At 43.3% G+C, this 21,259-nt stretch overlaps 1 protein-coding gene across 19 annotated transcripts in view; it reads right to left on the bottom strand.

Moving 5' to 3' along the window:
- syne2a (spectrin repeat containing, nuclear envelope 2a) overlaps positions 1–21,259 on the bottom strand; it is a 232,865-nt gene that overhangs the window by 139,391 nt on the left and 72,215 nt on the right. For all 19 annotated transcript variants that reach the window (XM_090243070.1, XM_090243079.1, XM_090243074.1 and 16 more), the window contains 9 exons: positions 20,881–21,175; positions 20,531–20,709; positions 11,963–12,278; positions 11,615–11,779; positions 11,090–11,431; positions 9,885–10,009; positions 9,516–9,645; positions 3,332–3,502; positions 1,110–3,011 (listed from right to left, as the gene is read on the bottom strand). In XM_090243070.1, the coding sequence (XP_090099196.1) occupies positions 1,110–3,011; positions 3,332–3,502; positions 9,516–9,645; positions 9,885–10,009; positions 11,090–11,431; positions 11,615–11,779; positions 11,963–12,278; positions 20,531–20,709; positions 20,881–21,175 (3,625 nt within the window). The remainder of the gene's footprint in view (positions 1–1,109; positions 3,012–3,331; positions 3,503–9,515; positions 9,646–9,884; positions 10,010–11,089; positions 11,432–11,614; positions 11,780–11,962; positions 12,279–20,530; positions 20,710–20,880; positions 21,176–21,259) is intronic.

Below are 21,259 nucleotides of genomic sequence, written 5' to 3'. Positions count from 1 at the left end.
ACGCACCCCTCACCCTCACCGTCGGACCCATGCACCAAGAAAGCTTTCCCTTCCTCATCACTGCTCCTGTACACAAAGTAATTTTCGGCTTTCTGTGGCTCCAATGTCATGACCTCACCATCTCCTGGTCGATGATGAAAATCACCACTTGGGCACCCGGGTGTCGGTTGAGAGTCCTGTGAGTGCCCTCCTGCCCATCATTCTGTCCTCCCATATTGTTGACCCTGTGTTTTGGAACATAGATGTGGACATCCGCCAGGCTCTGGAGAGGGAACCTGCTACCTGTCCTCCTGAGTGCATCTACGTCCCCACGGAGGCGAGGAATCATCTGTTTACCTGGGTACACACATCCCTCGCCACTGGACACCCAGATTTCAATCGCACTATAAAATCCATCTATGCAACGTGAGTTCTGGGCATATCCCGTCCATAGAAGGAACCGGGCCCACTCCCCCTGCCGGTCCTGGCAGTGACTCCTTAGGAACCTCCCCAGCTCCTGGTTGGTCCTCTCTACTGGCCCTTTAGACTGAGACCGGTACCCGGAAGTGAGGCTGACCGTGACCCCCAACTATTCCATGTAGGCTCTCCATACCTGGGATGTAAATTGGGGGGCATGGTCGGAGACGGTGTCCTCTGGAAGGCCATACCCTGATTACTCTCCCTTCATATAGCCCTCAGTAAGCCTCAGTCATCAGGCAGTAGGGGAGTAAATTCCTACTCTGGAAGTGGAGGGGCCACTGTATGATAAGTCAAATTCCTCCAATTTTAATTTGAGCCAAGGTGTGACCTTTAAATGCCACACAAACAGGCTACTCCTGGCCTGACCATTCCAATTCACTCGTAATAACATCACTTAACATTGTTGGATCTTGGGCGAAACGAAGAGCCTTGAAAGGTCAAATCCCCTCAAGGAAAGACAGCCATTAACTACATGTACAAGTGTTTGACTTGAGTGTACAACCCCCTCTCAAAACCTGAATCTACAGGCTTAAAGTTTAACAAATTTAACGTGTAACCTCTGGGCTGTCATACTCTTACTACTCCAAATGCTTTAAAAAACGTGTCCCTGAGGAGAACATATGTGGGTGAGAGAGAGACATTTCCCTTACCTGTTCCTGTGGAGCTGTCCTTTCGGTCCCCTCTCTGGGCTCAGTCTCTGTGGCTACATATGCTGGTGAAGGTCCATATGACAACTGTGTATTGTCTCTTGTGGCATCTGTCTGACTGACATCTGTCTGTGTGAGATCATTCACCTGTAGCATGTCAGTGTCTATGTTTCCAGTGTCTTTGCTCACAGTCTGTCTGTTATCTTTGCTGTCTGCAGTACAGGTGATGTCTGAGGCTCCTGTGTTTACAGCTATTTGGCTGGCTGTCATTTCTGTCTGTCTGGCATCTTTAGCGTCTGTGTCTACGTCATCAACACTTCCTGGTTCAGTCTTCTCCGAGTTATCAGTGTGTCTCTGTGACTCGGATTCGGTGTGCGCCAATTCAGCGGACTTAGACTCTGTGAGCCCTGATTCGGGGCCTTTTGATTTCAGACCTTTTGTTTTGGGGCCCTGCGATTGCTCCCACTCTGATTCCGTGTTCTTTGAAGCAGAGGGGCTCTTGGAACTCTTCACTTTGGGGCCCTTGGACACTGAGCTCCTAAAATCAGCCCTCCTCCGCCCCCTGTGCTTCGACTTGACGCGCCGCCCGCCATCTGTATTCTTGGTCTTCCCAGTGACAGAACTATCAGTCAGTTTTGAAGGAAAGTCACCAGAGCTAAATGTATCTGAGCCATTACCACAAGGAGGCTCCCTGGTTTTAATGTCCTTGGACTGAGACGAAGGTTGCTCCATGTCCAAAACAATTGTAAATACTTTCTTTGTCTCAGTGCAGTCTCTAGATTCTGTGCGTTGTGTTTTGTTATCTGACTGTGATTTGCCTGTGGGTCTTGCATGCGTCTCTAGCTGCTTTCTTTCTGGATGCAGCATGAGATGTGTTACAGGGTCCGACTGTGGATCTGTCCCTAGCCCCACACTGCTTTTAATGCCCAATTCAGCTTTGGTCAAGGAAGTGACTTCACGATGTAGAGTCTCAGCTTCCTGAACAAGAACTTTCCCAGCAGGTGCAACAGCTGTGTTCAAGAAAATGGTGGCCACTTTTTGGGGAGGCTCAGTCAAATCTTGTTTTGCCTGGTCACTCTGTTTGACAACAGCAAAAGTGTAAGTGAGTTGAGCGCCTTTATCTGGTACTGAAGACTGTTGACCTCCTCCGACCGATCCAGAGCATACAACCGCAGTGTTTGCATAGTCATGTGACTCAGTAGCCGGAATCTCACTGTCGCCATGTTGAGGCGAGTCTGTATGTACAATACCATTGTTGCCATCGTAACCTGGTCTGCTTTGGAGAGCGTTGGCCATAGCCATGTCATCAAGTTGTTGTCGTTCGAGGTCTGTGTCCAGGACGATGGTGAACACTTTGTGCAGAGTCGGAGATGAGGTTCCCTCTTGATCCATTGGTTCTATATGGTGAGGTGTTATCTCTGTTACAGTAGCCCCACATTGGCTAGTGCCCGGGGTCTCTGGCACCACCACAGTGGCGGAGACGCTGGTGATGGGAGTTTGGGTTAAGGTTTCTCCCATGGGAATTTGTATTTGACTCTCCCCATCCTCCATGCCTGTGACCATTCTCTCTGCTGGCTGGATGCTCCAGTCCTTCAATGAGTCTCTGCCGTGTTCTTTGTCCTCTGCTCTTTGCTCAGTGTCGCTCATCACTTTCTTGGTAGGTTCTTTAACAGCATCCATTGTTCCTCTGGTAACGGCTCTTTTGCTTTGCACTCTGCTTTCAGCCTGCCCTTTTTCCGGATCTTTTGTTGAGTCAATATTAGCCTGAAGAGGTTTGATCCCTCCTGGAGTCACTTCCTCTACAGGTTGTGACAAAAGGGATGCCTCGCTGCAAGATGGCGCTTTGCCAGGTGTGTTGCTTGGGATCTTATTGTCTCCATCCACCTCTGTGCTCACTAGGGACACCTACAGATGCATACATTCATTAGAAATGGTGTGAAGATGCATATAAGATTCCATAAAGGGATCATATTAACGTTAAGGGATGTTCCAATCAAAATATAAGTTAACTTTTACACCTGGTTGAAATGCTCCAGTTTCACCTACTGATAGAAAATGACTATCATCATAGGGTTTCATACATTCTGAAACTAGGCCTAAAACGCCTTTCAACAAGCCAACTCATATTGTAAAAGTAAGATTTCTGCATTTGATAATTGTGTATTCGTGCAATCTACTTACTTTTTTGAGTTTTGTTTTAATTATACATTGATTAGATAGCTCACCTGGGATTGGGCTAGGGCTGTGAGGAGAGCTGCACTGTTGCTAAGGGCCTGTCCAGCCCTTCTCTCGAACTGCTCCATGCGCTCCCTTCCGACACAGTCCAATAGGAAGTCTAGCTGTGACAGCGCCTCACGTAGCGTCCCTTGGAGTTGCTTCCCATTGTTTAGTGTAGCCTGTGAGGGATAATAGGGTTAATCAATCTAATCTTGATGTTTGGGTCAAATTCATCTTACCTGGAGTTGTCTATGTATAAAGAGCATCCACATTACTCTATTTACTATTGCTACAGGAAGTAACTAGCATGATTTAGCATCGTCCCTTGATTTCCCATTTGGTAACATTTCCCTGATGTTAGCAAAACTGCATGTAACCCCCTAGTTGCTTTTAGCTTTATCTAGCACGGACTGATGTAGTTATTGTGTTGCATGTTGGACATATTTTGGAGACGGACAGTTAGAACAGCCCGACATGTGAGGAGAGGGCAACACTGCAAACTACGTGAGCTAGCAAGATGGCTATTTAATTGTTTTATTGTTTTTAAAAGTTAGTTTAACTCGGTCTGAGTAAACCAATTTGATCAACTGTTAGTCTCTCATCCCCGACCACCATTAGGACTGCGTTGGATTTGTTCTGGTTCAACTGTCATCAGAAGAAGACTTTTCTTTCCTCCTGCTTGGAGGCTCGACCGTTAGAGATGCTGTGAGAGACTGAACTCTGGGTGACGTGAGTAGCCACTTGATGTGATCTGAGAGAGATGATCTGTATATACAGTACTTTCAGAAGCTATTCATACCACTTGACTTATTCCACATTTTGTTGTGATAAAGCCTGAATTCAAAATTGATTTAAATATTTTAAATTCACCCACCTGCACACAATACCCCAGAATCACAAAGTGAAAACATACTTTTAGAAATGTAGTGAAAATTAAATACAGAAATATCTCATTTACATAAGTATTCACACCCCTGAGTCAATACTTTGTTGAAGCACCTGTGGTGGTGATTACAGCTGTGAGTCTTTTTTAGGTAAGTCTAAGAGCTTTGCACACCTTTGCACATTAGTCTTTTTGAAATTCTTTAAGCACTGTCTAGTTGGTGGTTGTTCATTGCTAGACAGACATTTTCAAGTCTTGCCATAGTTTTTCAAGCCAATTTAAATTGAAATTGAAACTGTAACTAGACACTCGGGAACATTCAACGAGGTCATGGTAAGCAACTCCAGTGTATATTTGGCCTTGTGTTTTAGGTTATTTGTTATTTGTCTCCCAGTGTCCTAAAACTCCTTATTCCTTGCCGATGACAACCAGACCCATAATATGATGCAGCGACCATCATGCTTGAAAATATGAAGTGGTACTCAGTGACGGATTTGCCCCAAACATAACGCTTTATATTCGGGATAATAATAAAAAAGAATGTGCAAATAAATTGACTAAGTAATTCTTTAGTGCCTTATTGCAAACAGGATGTTTAGGAATATTTTTTATTCTTTACAGGTTTCCTCCTTTTCACTGTCATTTAGGTTAGTATTGTGGAGTAACTACTATGTTGATCCATCCTTAGTTTTCTCCTATCACAGCCATTACACTCTACCTTTTTTTAAAGTAACCAGTGACCTCATGGTGAAATCCCTGAGCAGTTTCAAGTTAATGCACAAGTACAGTGAAAACCCCAACAATGCAAGCCGAGAAAAAACACATGAGAAATAAGAATATGAAATACACCATTAGGTAAGAAGGTAAGCATACTATATACAATAAATATCTAAAAAGTCAGTTCCAATACCATATTTACATGTGCAGGGATACTGGCATGATGGAGGTAGAGATATATATATAGTGGACTAGGCAACAGGATATAAAATAAACAGAGTAGCAGCAGCTTGCATGTGAGCGGGTGTGTAGAGTCAGTATAAGTGAGCAAAGGATGGAGTGAATGTTTGTGTTGGAGTGACAGTGTGTGAATGTGTAGGGCCCTGTGAGTGAGCATAGAGACAATTGAAATAAAAGGTAAATAAAGATACAGGGGTAAACTGAGTCCGTGTAGGTATTTTGTTAGCTATTTATCAGTTGTAATGCTTGGGGATGGAAACTGTTCAAGGGCTTGTTGGTGTCAGACTTGATGCACCGGTATCTCTTGCTGGGGGGGGGGGGGGCAGGGAGCTAGGCCTCGGTGATGTATTGGGCTGTCCACACAACCCTCTATAGTGCCATGTGATCGAGGCCAGTGCTACTGCCGTATCAAGCAGTGATGCAGCCAGTCAATATGCTCTCAATGGTACAACTGTAGGACCTTTTGAGGATTTGAGGGCCCATGACAAACCTTTTCAACCTCCTGAGTGGGAACAGGCACTGCCGCGCCTTCACAAATATGCGTGTTTTTGGACCATTTTAAGTCTTTAGGGATTTGAACACTGAGGAACTTGAAGCTGTCTACCTGCTCCACTGCTGCCACGTCGGTTTGCTTCCTCTCCGGTAACTGAGTTAGGACGGATGCCTGTATATTTGTAGTGACTGGGTGTACTGATTTGATACACCATCCAAAGTGTAATTAATTACTTCACCATGGTCATGAATTTTCACATTATTTTTTTTTACACATCTAACAATAGGAATTGTCCATGCGAAGCATTGGAAAAACCTCCTTGGTCTTTGTCGTTTAATCTGCATTTTGAAATTCATTGCTCGACCTAACAACGTTACATATAGGGTACAGAGATGAGGTTGTCATTACAAAATCATGTTAAACACTTGCACACAGAATGAGTCCATGTGAGTTGTTAGGCACATTTTTACTCCTGAACCTATTTAGGCTTGCCATAACAAAGAGGTTGAATAATGATTGACGCAAGACATTTTAGCTTAAAAAATCTAAAAACAAATTCCACTTTGACATTCTGGGGTATTATTGTGTGTAGTACTCCAATTGAATCCAGGCTGTTACACATACACATTTGGAAAAAGTCAGGAGTGTAAATACTTTCTATTGGCACTGTAATTAGCAACATTTGGAAGGGTCCCGTTTCATCGAGGAGTACTGTGTTTTTATCTACGTGTTTGAACGTGAGAGCGTGAATGGACTGTTCTCATTGGCCACGCGCAGGTGACCTGGATTCCCACTGTTTATATGAGTGCTCTTAGGTACACAGTGAGTGTGCATAGATGCCATTGAAATGAGTTGATAATGGTAATTTGGTAATTTAATAATAATTCATAAGTTGACTTGTAATTATTCTTTATCATAGTTCAAGAGATATATATATTTGTGTAGTTTCACTGTGTGTGCATTGTACATGTTTTCCTAGTAAGTAAGTACATATCGTTAGGGGTACATTACTTATTAGGTGGAGGCACTGCACTACATTATTTATAGTCTAATACCGCCACAAACCTAGATACTAGGTCCAAACTGATGTTACACTGTTTACATTTGCTACAGGCAGTAACTAGCATTATTTAGCACTACAAGCAGAAACTTCCACAACATGTCAAACTAAGTTTGGTGTCTCAACGTGCCTGTTTCAGATCTGCTACACTGCAGTTTGACTGATCTACAAATCTTAACGAGTGATCAATTAGATCTGAAGTCGACTCAAACACGCACAGGTTTAAGGGAAATTACACTAGTGAAGGGTCATTCTCGAACGAACAGCTCTTTTTGAACTGCTCTTTGGTGAATGCCGAGAACCGAATCACATCTGAGAGAGTTGTTAATTTGGCTCCCTGATTTGCATATTATTACTACTGCTTTTTGAGCTCCAGACAACGAACATCTGCAGATAAATTCATTAAAAAAAATCTGAAGATTTTTTATTTTTTTTGTAATTGCTCACTGCAGGAACAATAGAACGTGAGGAGAGACTTTTTCTGGTCCACATATTTCTGCAGTGCATTCATTTATTTTATTTTCAGACCATTAACTTGGTAAGGTAAAAATGGACTTAAACTAATCACGATCTGACATACTGTCAGGCAACTTTGTAAGCTTAACATTATAGATTCGCAATTTTTGTTCATGATTTTAGGTACATTTTTAAGTGCTACTGAACTAAGTGCCGTTTGGGTGCCAAATGAACAGCTCTTTTAGCTGAACGGAACCAACGAGCCGGCTCACTGAAAATAATTGGCATGCCCATCACCAAAGATTATGGATATACTGACAAGATGTCCGCCCTAACAATGGGAGTTGTTATCCACAAAGCGGCAAGGCAGGCTGTCTAGCTCCAGTCTATACTTTCTTGGGATTGGTGGATACATCTCATTATTATAATCCTTTTTTGAATATTTGATGAGGGTTGTTGACGTCAACTGCCTGTATTCAATAGAGAGAGATGCTATGCTACTAGGCTCATCCATGAATATGCATAGCCATCTTGAGACAACACTGATGTAAAGTATTTTTTCTTAAAGTTGCCAGGATTTCATGAGTCCGACTTATATCAGTACACTCGTAACAACATAAGCATTACGAAACTTCTATAATATCAATTAAATCACAAATAGCAAATATGCCATTCATTTTTTTGTTGACAAAATTTTACACATCTCATTGACCTCCATACAAAAATTCCTTGCTTGGTTGGTGAAAAGCGAAATAAAACTAACCCTGCTGGGGAGACAGATTTTCCACCGAGTTGGACCTCTATTCCTCTTACCCTCTGCCATCACCAAATTCCACAACTTTTCATCCTCATTCATTATCTCCAGCACCTACCAGTGTCTACATATTTGAAAATGGCCCATTTCTACATGATGTAGTTAAAAAGATAAGAAGAAAGGTCCTAAATATGGCCTACTCGATAACATCATTGAGTAGAATTAAAACAAAGAACTGATTTTTATTTTTTTCAAAATATGCAAAAAGTTTCTAGTCACGGGGGCATTTTTCTGCTCCCCGAGTCACCGCGAATCTCAGTGTTTGAAAATCCCTGTTTTAAAAATATTTTCTACTCTTGATGACATCAAACTTTTTTTTTTTTTTTTTTTTCCACATATGTAGACACTGGTATGGTGCTGCTTCCTGCATGACGAAAGCAGACTCATTACTGGTTTTGACTGAACGATGAATTCCCCCGCAATGGGTGCTCATTCGTTTCAAAATATTTTGCTGCATTACAATGTCACCATGGATCTAACTGAAACTCGTAATGAAATAATTGCAAAAATACAATTTTGGGGCTTTATACTAACACATCTTCAAAGTGTCCTCTAAGCCTGTGTCGCGCTAACATCTATGCCTGATCAGAAATGGCTTTGGACACCAAATTCAATCCTTTGAAAACTGCTAGCCTACCCAAGTTGATTATCAAATCAAATCAAATGAAAATGCCCTTAATGTTAGGGAAAGGGGGATTCTAGTCAGTCGCACAACTGAATGCATTTAACCAAACTCTTCTGAATCAGAGACTGATGGCTGTGCTTTGACATTTAAAAAATAACCCCTCTGAGAAATGCCTCATCTAGAATCACTAATATGCCTAGTATTTTCCAATGGAGGAGCCAGATGACAAACCCTCTATTTTTCCGTTGAGACAGAGCACATCCAAAGATAATGGCCCTGATATTAGAGCAAAGTGGAAACTCTATTGGAGAAAACTCACTCGGGTTCCTACCTGTGTTGTTGTGATGGCCGACATATGGAGTATAAGTGCGCTTTAAGTGCCCTTTGCTAATATTACATGGTAGTCGGGCCTCTGTGTTCAACATGACAAATACGTTAGCGGAAAAACATCTAAAAAACAACTAGTGATTTCTGAACAACCTCAGTAAACTGTGTGCTGTGTTCAACATTCCAAATGCATTTGTGGGAAAAGGTTTTTAAAAAACAGCAATTTCAGAACATTTTAAATGGATGGGAGTACAGCATAACATCTTCAACTTTCATTCTTAAATCGTTTTAAGGATTGAGACAACAAAATATATCATACAGACATTGCTTTTTACTCTCAATGTGGTTGGTCCAGTAAAAATAGCAGTGACTTTCTGATTCGCAGAAGTTTGTCTTGTTCGCAGAAGTTAAAAACCGAAACAATATACAAATATTTAATGTCCCTGCAAAACTCTTTTAGGATTTAGGTACTTTTTTACTTTAAGTACTTTAATTGTGACAAATGTATTTGTAAAAGGTTCCACACAAATAAAATGGGATGGTGGATGGATGTGGGTGGACAGAGGTACTACAGTACCTGTACAGACTTTTGAGGATTTGACTGTGCTGCCTGGTTCCACTGCTGCAGTTCACAGATCGCCCCAGACATTCTAAGGGCTGTGCCGCCTGAAAAAAGCTGCATTCGTTCATGTAGAGAGAAACACAGGCTACGAAGACAGAGAGGATAGGTTGAGAGAGGGAGAAAGAAGGAAGGGAGAGGGGAGGGAGAAAGAAGGAAGGGAGAGGGGAGGGGAGAGAGAGAGGGGAGCGGGGTGAATAAGAGTGAGAGGAATGAAAGAGAGGAGAGAGAAAAGGATAATGGTTTAGAAAGAGAGAGAATACATTAACTCACATGTACCAAAACATGTTTTTCAAAAAATGCTACAGAACAGATATTAATAGGTACCTGTCTAAGTCTTTGGCCGCTGAATCCACAGCCAATTGAAATTCTCCATATGTGTCCTCTGACCCTACTGCTTTCTCCAGGTGATGAAGCCGTGCCGCAAGCTTCCTCAGGCTTTGGTCACAGTCCTGAACAAGTCATGAGATAGTAAGTGTGTTTGTCTAAGTATGTGATGGACGGGAGAACAGTGGGGTATTCCAAAATGCTGAACAATTAAGTTATCCAGCTTATACCATGTCAATTTTAAGCCTATATTTATCAGATGTAGTTATAAGTACACTGAACAAAAATATAAACGCAACATGAGTTTAAATAAAAAATGCCTGAAATTTTCCATACGCACAGAAAGCTTATTTCTCTCAAATGTGGTGCACAAATTTGTTTGTGAGCATTTCTCCATTGCCAAGACAACCCATCCACCTGATAGGTGTGACATATCAAGAAGCTGATTAAATGGCATGATCATTACACAAGTGCACTTTGTGCTGGGGACAATAAAAGGCCATTTTATGAACCGTTTTGTCACACAACACAATGACACAGATGTCTCAACTTTTGAGTGTGCAATTGGCCTGTTGACTACAGGAATGTCCGCCAGAGCTGTTGCCTGATAATTAATTGTTAATTTCTCCACCATAAGCTGCCTCCAATGTCGTTTTAGAGAATTTGGCAGTACGTCCAACCGGCCTCATGACCATAGACCACTTGTAACCACACCAGCCCAGGACATCCACATCCGGCTTCTTCACCTGCAGGTGCTGAGGATTATTTATGTCTGTAATAAGGCCCTTCTGTGGGGAAAAACAAATTCTGATTGGCTGGGCCTGACTCTCCAGTGGGTGGGCCTGGATGCCAAGTGGGTGGGTCTATACCTCCAAGGCTCACCCATGGCTGCACCCCTGCCCAGTCATGTGAAATCCATAGGGCCTAATGAATGATTTAAATAGATTTCCTTATGTAAAATCTTTGTTCAGTATAGTTATACGCCACTCATAGGAAACGATTCAAACAATCCATAGATGGCTTTGCCCATTCCTTATTTTTCTATCAATGTTTCTACCATGAGAGCGCTAAAAGTAGGGTGAAACTGCCCCTAGAAGCTGATCCTGGGTCAGTGACAAACAATTCCCCACTAAAGGTTAAGATTAGGATTGGGGAAGATGAACCTAGATCTGTTAAGATGGGAAACTTCATCCCGGAGGATATACCTGTAGGACGTGCCAGCGCTGCTGGAGCTGCCTAATATCAGTGAATCCTTCAGTCGTTTCTGGGTCGTCCCCCAAACGATCAGCCAAGCCTTGTAGGACCCTCTGAAGGTTGTCAACCTCCTCCCTGATGCGCTGGTCTCGTCGGGCTACCTGCTGCTCAGCCTGTAGTTGAGCCAGCCAGCTGACGCCCCTCTCTAACTCCTCCTTCTGGTCCTGGAGATCTTTGACCTCTTGAGACAGGGTGGCCTGACCTTTGGTGGTGCAGCTGGCAAGCAGGATGTCCTTAAGAGTCTCGAGCTCCACAAAGTCTTTCTCCATGTGGCCCACGGCCTCCTGCAAAGCCTACTGGGACAGGCAGATTTGTTGTTTCTTCAAAACATCTCACCAAACAGCAGTGCTCTTACAGTGGAAAATGCAATGAAAATGTATTTCTGAAAGGATGAGTTTACAAAAGGCTGTGTGTGTCCGTGCGTTGTATGCATATGTGTGTATGTAGTGTAGTGTGATCACACTAATACATCTCACCTCCACAGCCCCTGTATCAGTCTCCAGGAAACTAGAGTCTCTGGGCTGGGACTCAATACCCAGCATCCGTTCCTGCAGTGAATTCAAGGTGTGCCGGCACTCCTGCACCAGCTGGCCACAGCGATCCTCGTTACGGACGCCTCCCTCAAGACTCACACACATACCCTGAAAATTCAAATGAGCAATAAAATATATACAGTTTTTGTAATTGAATTAGACATTTACTTCAACTGTGCACTGCAACTCCCTTACATGAATCAACAGAAAAACATATATTTTTAATCCAACCAGGATTGACTTTAGAAATCTCATTTTTTTAAATGTCTATTTTAAACATAGCCTACTCACATGGAGCTTTTTGACCAAGGCAGGTTGGCAATCCTCTAGTGTAGCCCAGGAAGGGTCCTCCCAATTGGGTTCCTTGGTGCGCTGGGCAAGCTCCTTTCTCTGGGCCCCCAAGGCAGAGAAGGCCGGCCCCAAGGCTGTGGCCTGGTCCAGTAGTGCCCGGGCCTGTTGGGCAGCCTGCCTGTGTTGGGCCAGGCCGGGCCAGGGAAAGAACAGGGAGAGCTGGGTAGTCTGGTGCTGGAGCTGGTTCACTCTGGACCAGGCCTGCTGCCTCTGGACCAGAAGAGAGGAGGAGAGCTCGGGCTCACCATGCAGCAGACTTAGAGTGAAAAAAGACAGAGACAAATAGAGTTAAAGAGATGCCTTTCATGGACACTAACAAATCCAAATCAAGTAGACTGTATGTATGAACTTCATCTCTATGTTGATTATTGTGCTTGAGTGCAGATGCTTTTTCAACAATGGGCCGAGTCTTGAGAGCGCTGGGCGTAAAAAAAATATTGCATCGGGCCTCCCCGGTGGCGCAGTGGTCACCAGAGACTCTGAGTTCGCGCCCAGGCTCCGTAGCAGCCGGCCGCGCCTGGGTGGTCCGTGGGGCGACACACAATTGGTCTAGCGTCATCCGGGTTAGGGAGGGTTTGGCCAGTAGGTATATACTTAGCTCACGCCGCCAGGTGCACGGTGTTTCCTCCGACACATTGGTGTGGCTGGCTTCCGGGTTGGATGTGTGCTGTGTTAAAGAAGCAGTACGGCTTGGTAGGGTTGTGTTTTGGAGGACGCATGGCTTTCGACCATCGTCTCTCCCGAGCTCGTACGGGAGTTGTAGCGACGAGACAAGATAGTAGCTACTAAAACAATTGGATACCACGAAATTGGGGAGAAAAGGCAGGGATTAGACCGGGTAAAAAATAAAAACAAATATTGCATCGATGTTAATAGGACATTTGTCTAGTTAGGAACTATGGTACCTACAAATTACTTACTTTATTCCACCTTGTTGCACTGCTTTGTATCTTTATCCAAATGTGTACTAAGTAAACAAACTTTGAACAATTAAGCCTTGTCCGAGCCAGAACAGCCCATAGGTGCAGGAGCATGAGGCAGCTTGATGTAGAATTATACCCCCTGGAGAGGAAGCTAGTCTGTAACAGGACCTTACTTCCAAAAGGCATGTTTAGCTTTAAAAACAGATAAACATATTGTATCACAGCACCTCTCTTCTTTCCAAATATCTAATTTAACTGTACTGTACTGTACTGTACTTTACTGTGTATATATATATATGTATATGTATTTTTGTCTTTCCTATATAAACCTCATTTTTAACTGTTCTGTACTTTGTATGTGGACCCCAGGAAGAGTAGCTGCTGCATGTGCAGTAGCTAATAATAATACATTAATCTCCCCAATCTATGTCCTTAATGTTGAGAGCCAAGCAGAGAGGCATCAGGTTCCATTTGTAGAGTCTTTGGTATGATTAGACAGGGGATCAAACCCCCAACCTTCCAATCTCAGGGCAGAAACCATAAGGCCAGAGTTGGTATCTAACTTTGACTATAACATTATTGTGGAAACACAATTGTCAACAAAATTGTATGCAAAGTTTCAGTTATTTTCAGGCAAAGATGCGTACTGCATCATTGTCAATTCTTTGTTATAAAAACTGTGAAAAAGGAACAGTTTTCCTAGAGCCTTCGAAGTACTAGATGTGTGTAACCTCATTGGAATGTGTGCTATATCTGTGGAGAAATTATAGTGGAGAAAATATCAAATGTAAATCGGAAGCTTAAAAACAGGGGTGATAATTTTTACTCAGAACTTTGTTGGAATCACCCACGTTTGGGAGATCTAATGGAAATCAAATGTTTTGTCCTGCATCGGGTTACATATCTTTATTCTGTGACTATTGTATATTGTTTTGAAATGAGAATGCATCCAATGGATGAAATGACACTGCCATCTAGTGTTACATAATGACACACAATATTCCACAACATTCTAAACTTCAATGATGAGCAAAAAAAAGGTTTGTGTTGTTTTTGATCATTATTTACTGTGTAATTCTGTAATTGAATTCAGGTCAGATTGCTTGGAAAGGCAGCACTCTGCAGTAAGGATGATGTCACAGAGTGATATTGTGATGTCACCGGTAGGTTCTTAGAACTTTTGTCAAAGATCAAAAAAAAAGCTTGCCTTCTTGGTAAGACTTAAAAGAAAAGAAAAGTCAAACGAAAACAAAAATGGATGTACTCAACTCCTGAGAATTCTTCACAAGAATGATTCCTGTCATTCATTTGCATAAGGTGGATTGCCCAGGTAAGGTTATTTCCCTATTTTCAATTGGGTAGTATTTTGTTAACTTTAAATTAAACTATGACTGGATTTGAATCTAGAAAAGTGGAAGTGACTACCTGCGAGGTGGAGTATGCCAGGTATTAGTGGTGGCCCAGCAGTAATAGGCTAGTAACAATTAGTAGTAGCAGCAGTAGTGTAGTAGTTAGTTAGTAGTAGTAGTAATAGTAGCAGTAGTGTTGGCCTAGTAGCAGTACTAGTAGTAGTAGCAGTAGTAGGCTTTTACAGTGTAGTAGTAGGCTTTTACAGTGTAGTAGTAGCAGTAGGCTTTTACAGTGTAGTAGTAGTAGTAGCCTTTTACAGTGTAGTAGCAGTAGTAGGCTTTTACAGTGTAGTAGTAGTAGGCTTTTACAGTGTAGTAGCTGTAGTTGTAGTAGTACCCCAAACCATTCTGTGATTCACGTAAACTATTGTGTTAAACTAAAAGCAAGAAGAGTATGGTTTTAATTTTTTTTAAGCGTTGATCTCTTTGTATAGGTCTTGTTGTTTTTTTGCTTTGCTTTGTAACATTCACGTAATTCAACACAATTTGTAAATGGTAGATACAGTTTTTCTAGGCCATTAATTATGATCTCCTCATTCGTATGTTTTCATGGAAAGATGTCATAAACAGTGAGAGGAGACTGTTACCATGCCAGCATTAAATCTATGTCTAATTTTAGTATAGTATAGTATAATGTGAAAAATAAGTAATGGTTGTAACATATCAGTAGCTTTCTTCTGCTACATGCAATCTAATCCATCAGTTGATAATATTATTTTGTCTTTCAAAAGCATTTTGTCCACATTTGCCGCCATGTTATCAAAGCTTTTCAAATCTTTCACTATAAACCAGTATCATTTTACATCAGGTTGACTGTCCTAGTATGAACATACTATTTTTTTTGTAAAATATTGCATGCATTCACAACATTGTGCATTTTTGTAAGCAAAAACTAGCTTGGGCAAAATAAACGTATCCTAACTATAGTTCATTCTGTTTTATGTTTGCAGGATGCAGGCCTGATCTAACATGGCTTCAAAAAGTTACATCACAGAACCTTGGTTCAGCTACATTCTGTGATCAGTGTACTAGAAAACATGGGCCCTGCTGCAATCATTCTACTGGACCTTTATCAATCAAGCCAGGGTGCAGTGCATCAATTGACCTAACACCACAGGGGCAGCCAACGAATGATGCCCCTGTGATGAGAACACTTCCAGGGCTTGCGGCCGGATCTACTGGGCTGACCTACCACGATAACCAGCCCACTAATGATCCATGGTATTTGGAGCACCCAAGGAGGGAAGACAGTCCTTCTCCATCCCCAGAATATGACAACAATGTATTCTCCCTTGCAGAGGTCTTCGAGGGCCATGAAGAAGAGGACAGTTTATCTCCTGCTTCAGTGTACATGGACTGCCTTGAGGAGCTTAGCCCATCTCCCTCAGCAGGATCCCCTCAAGCTGACTCTCCCCCAGACTCTCCTGCTTTATTTATCGTAGAAAGTGATGAGGGGGAGCAGTTCTCGGAACTCCGTCTCTCTCCATTTCCAGTGTTCCTTGAGTGTGAGCAGTGCAACAACTATTGCTGTTCTCCTTTAGGAGAAAGGATTGAGACATCTCCAGAACATGGGGGCAAAATTAAATCCTCTTCTGAAAAATGGCAAGAGATCGAGAAAGTTCCAGAGTTTAAGAAAAATATTGAGTTGTCTCCAAACTCGGGGCAAACATTTGACGTTTCCCCTGAGCCAGAACCACAAATTGAATTGTCCAGGGAGCATGAGACCCTAAAAGGGCCATCGAACCTCTGGCAAGAGATTGCGTCGGCTTGTGAACCATCACAAATGATTGAGCAGTCTCCTGATCACAAACACGAGGTAGAGTTTAATTCAGACTCCTGTCAAGTGTTTGAGGAGCCCCTGCAATGGACTGAGCAAAGCAAAGAGCCTCAGAAAGTGCTCCAGTTGCCTCTGCCACCAAAACAAACAGTTGAGCAGTGCCTTCAAGACATTGAGCTGCCTCATGAATCCATGTCAACTGAGCCCGAACAACAGATTGAGTTTTTTTTTAAAACCCACCAAATAATTGAAATGTCATCTGAACCTATGATTGGCTTATCTCCTGAGCACAGACCAGCTGTTGAACCACCACTTGAGCCTAGAATATATTCTACTGAAACACAGCAGAATGATCTCCAGCAAATAACTATGCCTTCCCCAGAACCTGGCACAGTGTCAAAGGCTCCCACTGAGCCCTGGCCAGAGACGGAATCATCCTTTGGTCCATGGCATGACATTGAACCATTTTCTGAGTACAATCAAGGGACTGAGGTGTTACCAAACTCCTGGCAAATATTTAAAGTAGCTGAAGTATCTCAGCCCCAACAACTGACTGAATTGTCCACAGACACACAAGGAGAGTTTAAGCTTCCTTCTGATCCTATGAAAAGGAATGAGGTGTGTACTGAGCAGAGGCTAGGGGTTGAATTAAACCCTGACTCCTGGCAAGGGTTTGCGATCTCTACCGACTCCAAGCAACAAAACAAACCATCAATGGAGACTCAGGGAGTGTTTAAGGTACCTCTGCCACCAAGACAAAGGGCTAAGTGGTCTTCTGGGTGCATGCAACTGATCCAACTGTCTCATGAGCCCATCGAAGGTATTGATCTTCCTACAAATGATGTGCAAATGTTTGAAGCATTTTCTGGGCCCAAACAAAACATTGAGGTTTCTTCTAAATCCCACATAGGGACTGAGTTGTCCCACGATCACAGGCAAGGGATTTACTTATCTCCTGAGCATGAGCATTGCATCGAGCCAGGACAAGAGACTGAACTCCCAATTGGACCTCAGGAATGTACCAAGTGGTCCTCTAACTTCATGACAGTATTTGACATGTCCAATGAATTCCAGCAACCAACTGGATCATCCACAGATCCTCAAATAGTGTTCAGGCTACCTCCTGAATCCATGCTGAAGAATGAGTTGTGCCAAGAAGCTGAATTGAATACAGACTCCTGGCAAGTGTTTACAGCGTCCAATGAGCTCAACCAAGAGATTGAGACAGCCAAAGACCTTCAAGAAGTGTTCAAGCGACATACCAAACCCGGGCAGAGGACTGAGCAGTCATATGGATGCATGCAAGGGTTTGAACTGTCCTCTGAATCCACACACACGATCAACCCATGTTCTTCGAAACCCCACCAAGGGAACGAGTTGTCCCCAAAATACAGGCAAGGAATTGAGTCATCTGAACATGAACAAGGCATTGAGACATCTTTTGGGACTAAGCTTTCTATTGAATCTCAAGAATGGACGGAACAATCCCAACAAACTAAACTGTCAACAGAGGAAAAGTCTACGCTGCTTCCTGGACTAAAGCTAATTAATGAAAAGTGTCCTGAGGTCAACCAAGAAGTAGAACTGACCCCTGACTCCTTGCAGGTATTTGAGGTGTCCAATGAACCCATGAAAATGACTGAATCAACCACTGAGTCTCATGGGGTGTTCAAGGTTCCCCTGCCACCAAAACGACTGGTTAGGAGGTTTTCAGGGTACATTCAAGGAAGTGAGCTGTCTCATGAGTCCATGCAAATAATTGATTCCTTTGCAAACTCTGGGCAAATATGGAATATGTCCATTGAACCCAAACACCAAACTGAGGTGTCCACTAGACTCAACCAAGGGACTGAGAGCTCCCCTGAGCCATATGATTGGATTGAGCGTTCTCCTAGCTGCTGCCAAATATTTGAAATGTCCAATGAATGTCAACAAATGACTAAATCCTCCACAGAGACTGAGGAAGAGTTTAAGCTGCCTACTGAACTCAAGAAAAACACTGAGCTGTCTTCTAAGCACAAGCAAGGATATGAATTGACAACTGACTCTCGGCAAGTTTCCAATGAGCCCCATTGGCTTGAGCCAGCCAAAGAGATTCAAGGAGTGTTCAAGATGCCTCTGCCACCAATAAAAAAGGTTGTGCAATCTCAAAAGTGCATGCAAGGAATTGTTCCCTCTGGCCAAGTGTTTATGGGCTCTGCTAAGCCCCAACAGCAGATTGAGGTGTCTTCCCAGCCCCACCAAGGCACCAAATTGTCCCCTAAACCCAGGCAAGAAACTGAGCATGAGGAAAAGATTCAGCGATCTCTTGAGTTCAGGCATGGGACTGAGATTCCTATTGAGCCTCAAACATCTAACGTCCCAGAAAAGCTTGACGTGTCCACCGAGCCACAAAAACTAACTCTGGGAGAGTTTAAGCTGCTATCCACACTCAGGCAAAAGACTGGGAGTTCTTCTGAGCTCATGAAAAGGTTTGAAGTGACTTCTGATTCTAAGCAAGATACTGAGCTTTTTGAAACCCAACAACAGATTGAGATAGGTCTTGAGCTACAGGAAATAACTGAAATGTATCATAGTTTAAAGTGTGATTCAGAACCATCTACGGAATCCTTGCTACAGACCGGGCCATCTACAGTGTTGGAGGTGTTCCCTGAGCACTCTACCGAACCCACTCCTGATTCCCTGCAGAGGAATGAATTATCATCTGACAGAAGTCAAGGAATTGATCCAGCCAATGAGCCCATGCAAGGAATTGGGTCCTCTCTTGAGTTCCAAAAAACAAGTGACAACACTGTCTCAGAGCGACCCCTCCACTCCCCACCCCCTTCTTTTGACTTTTCTTCCTCTCCTCCACCACCTATATTCTTCTGTGATGTAAAACCATATAACGATTTAAGACTCACGCCATCCAGCCCTTCGCATGATGAAGAGTTTGATGAAGCAGAATCTCTTGGCACCACATGGAGTCCAGAGTTTATGGCAAGTGAAGAACCTGAGCTGGCAGAAGAAGATTCCCATATCTCCATTCAGAGTCATGGGCCAATGCAAAGGGTGAAGAGATTGACGCCATACCCATACACTATACCAAGAGCTATTGAGCACCATGAGAATGAAGATAGAGACAGGAGTATATATACAGTCAACCCGGCAGACCTACCTGACACATCAGGAGGAAGTAGAAACATGCCCGAGATTTTAGAGTTAGAAGCTGAAGATGCAGATTATGACGCTGATAACAAGGAAGAGGGCTTCTGCTGTAATGGCAGAACTCAGAGCCCCCAATTGGCTGGCACCTCTGGGAATGCAAGATCACCCAGGCACCAGGCACCAGGTCCTCAACATGCAAACACAACTAAGTCAAAGCAAGTTTTTTTCAGAAATGTCCAAATTCACAGCAAGCTTGTCAAGTCAACCACCCAGACCTCTTATGACCACAAGCCTACGGTTGCTCAAGGTAGAAAGCGTTCCAGAAAATCAAGCCATCAGGAGGAGATCAATGACAAGATCGAAATGTCTCTGAGAAGGAGCACTGTGGCCCGTCGCACCAGTACAATTTTTTCCCACTCTCAGACACCTAAGCCTTGTAGCACTGTGTCAAGACACCAAAGCGATTATGGTGAAGAGGATGACAACTGCTGTAGCCGGAGTTCTAAAAGCCAACGGCTTAACAACCCCACTCTAATGATTCTATATTCAGGTGAGGCTGTACCTTCTTATATGCCAAATTTCCTTCCAACCCCTGGCAGACTAAGTCCTACTCTTGAGGATAGTGCTAAGATTAGCTGTTCTAGCCACGCCCAGGGTCCCTCACTCACAAGGAACAGAACTGGAATGATGATGAGGGCAACACTGAATCCCCCAGCAGAGTCAGAGAACGACAAAACAGAAGAAGAGAAAGTCAAAAGGACAACTGCCCCTGAGGACAAAGACTCTGACGCATAGCATCCTCCTCACCCCACTTATATTCTTGAACAATAAACACATTCAGCATCATACTTTAGTCTATATTGTAGTCATTTTACAGTGCTATTGTGGAATACAATATGACGATTTGTGGCATGGATCTGGAGTGTGTTTTTGCTTTTTAAGAGAGCGTGAGAGTGAGAAAGAAAGAGCGATAGAGAGAGAGAGAGAGAGAGAGAGAGAGAGAGAGAGAGCAAAACTGCATGTACAATTCAACTTTAAATGACTCAGTGGCAGTTACATTTTCCAAGACCCACTCTAAGTTTACAGTTTACACTGTTGGTAGAAACGGAGACCGAGGAGTACATCTTGAACTATTCACAATCATTCCATCAATATTCTCCTACTATCAACCAATTACACAGAGGTCATGCCTTTCTGACAGAAAAAAATCATGAAAAGTGATTAGTGTCTCGAGTCTCATTCAGTCACCTACCTGCGGTGTTGGTCTGCAGACTGCAGAACGGCTCCCCAGTGCACCTCTGTGTAACTGACGGTCTGCATGATGTCCAGTTTCAGACTCTCTCCCAGGCCCGGTCTGTGGGCCAGCCTGTGGCCTGCTTCCTTTAGCTTCTCCATACGAGACTCTCCCTCTGCCTTGGCACTCAACACAGTCTGCCAGACACAACAGAGGCAGCAAGAGACAAAGGTTTCATGTTTAAAGGTACAATATGTGACTTTCATTTCAGGTCATTTCCTTTTTTTATGCGCTATTAGAGGATATCTGCACCACCACCAAATAATCTGCAGGTGGAGTTTGGAGTAAGCCCAAAGACAGGTTCTTGCCTCTGCAGCTTGAAGTCTTTGCTCAGCCTGGCTGTGGATGCATGGGGCTCCAGTGGCCAGAGAGTCAGCCTGCTGTTGCAAGACTCTAACCCAGGCTTGGGTGTCCTGGGCCAGAGTCTGGAAGGCCTGGGTGTGGCTGGTCAGAGAGCTCTGGTTCTCCTTGGAGGAAAGCAGATGGGTGTGGAGACTGCAGCAGCGCTCTAGAAGTTTCTCACTCTCTTTTAGTAGAGGGGAATGCTTTAGGGTGCTCCCATGCAAGGTGGTTATGTGTCCACTGAGGGCCTCTGTGTGCTTACTAAATTTGGGGGAGGAGAGACAGATGAGTTAAAACCAACACTACCATCATTATGACCTTTATGACCATCATCATCATCATCAT

Source organism: Oncorhynchus mykiss, chromosome 8, assembly GCF_057628025.1.
Source record: "Oncorhynchus mykiss isolate SJ-2025 chromosome 8, ASM5762802v1, whole genome shotgun sequence".
Taxonomy (NCBI): domain Eukaryota; kingdom Metazoa; phylum Chordata; class Actinopteri; order Salmoniformes; family Salmonidae; genus Oncorhynchus; species Oncorhynchus mykiss.
Note: the sequence above shows the minus strand (reverse complement) of the source record. Positions and strands in the feature narration are given on the sequence as shown.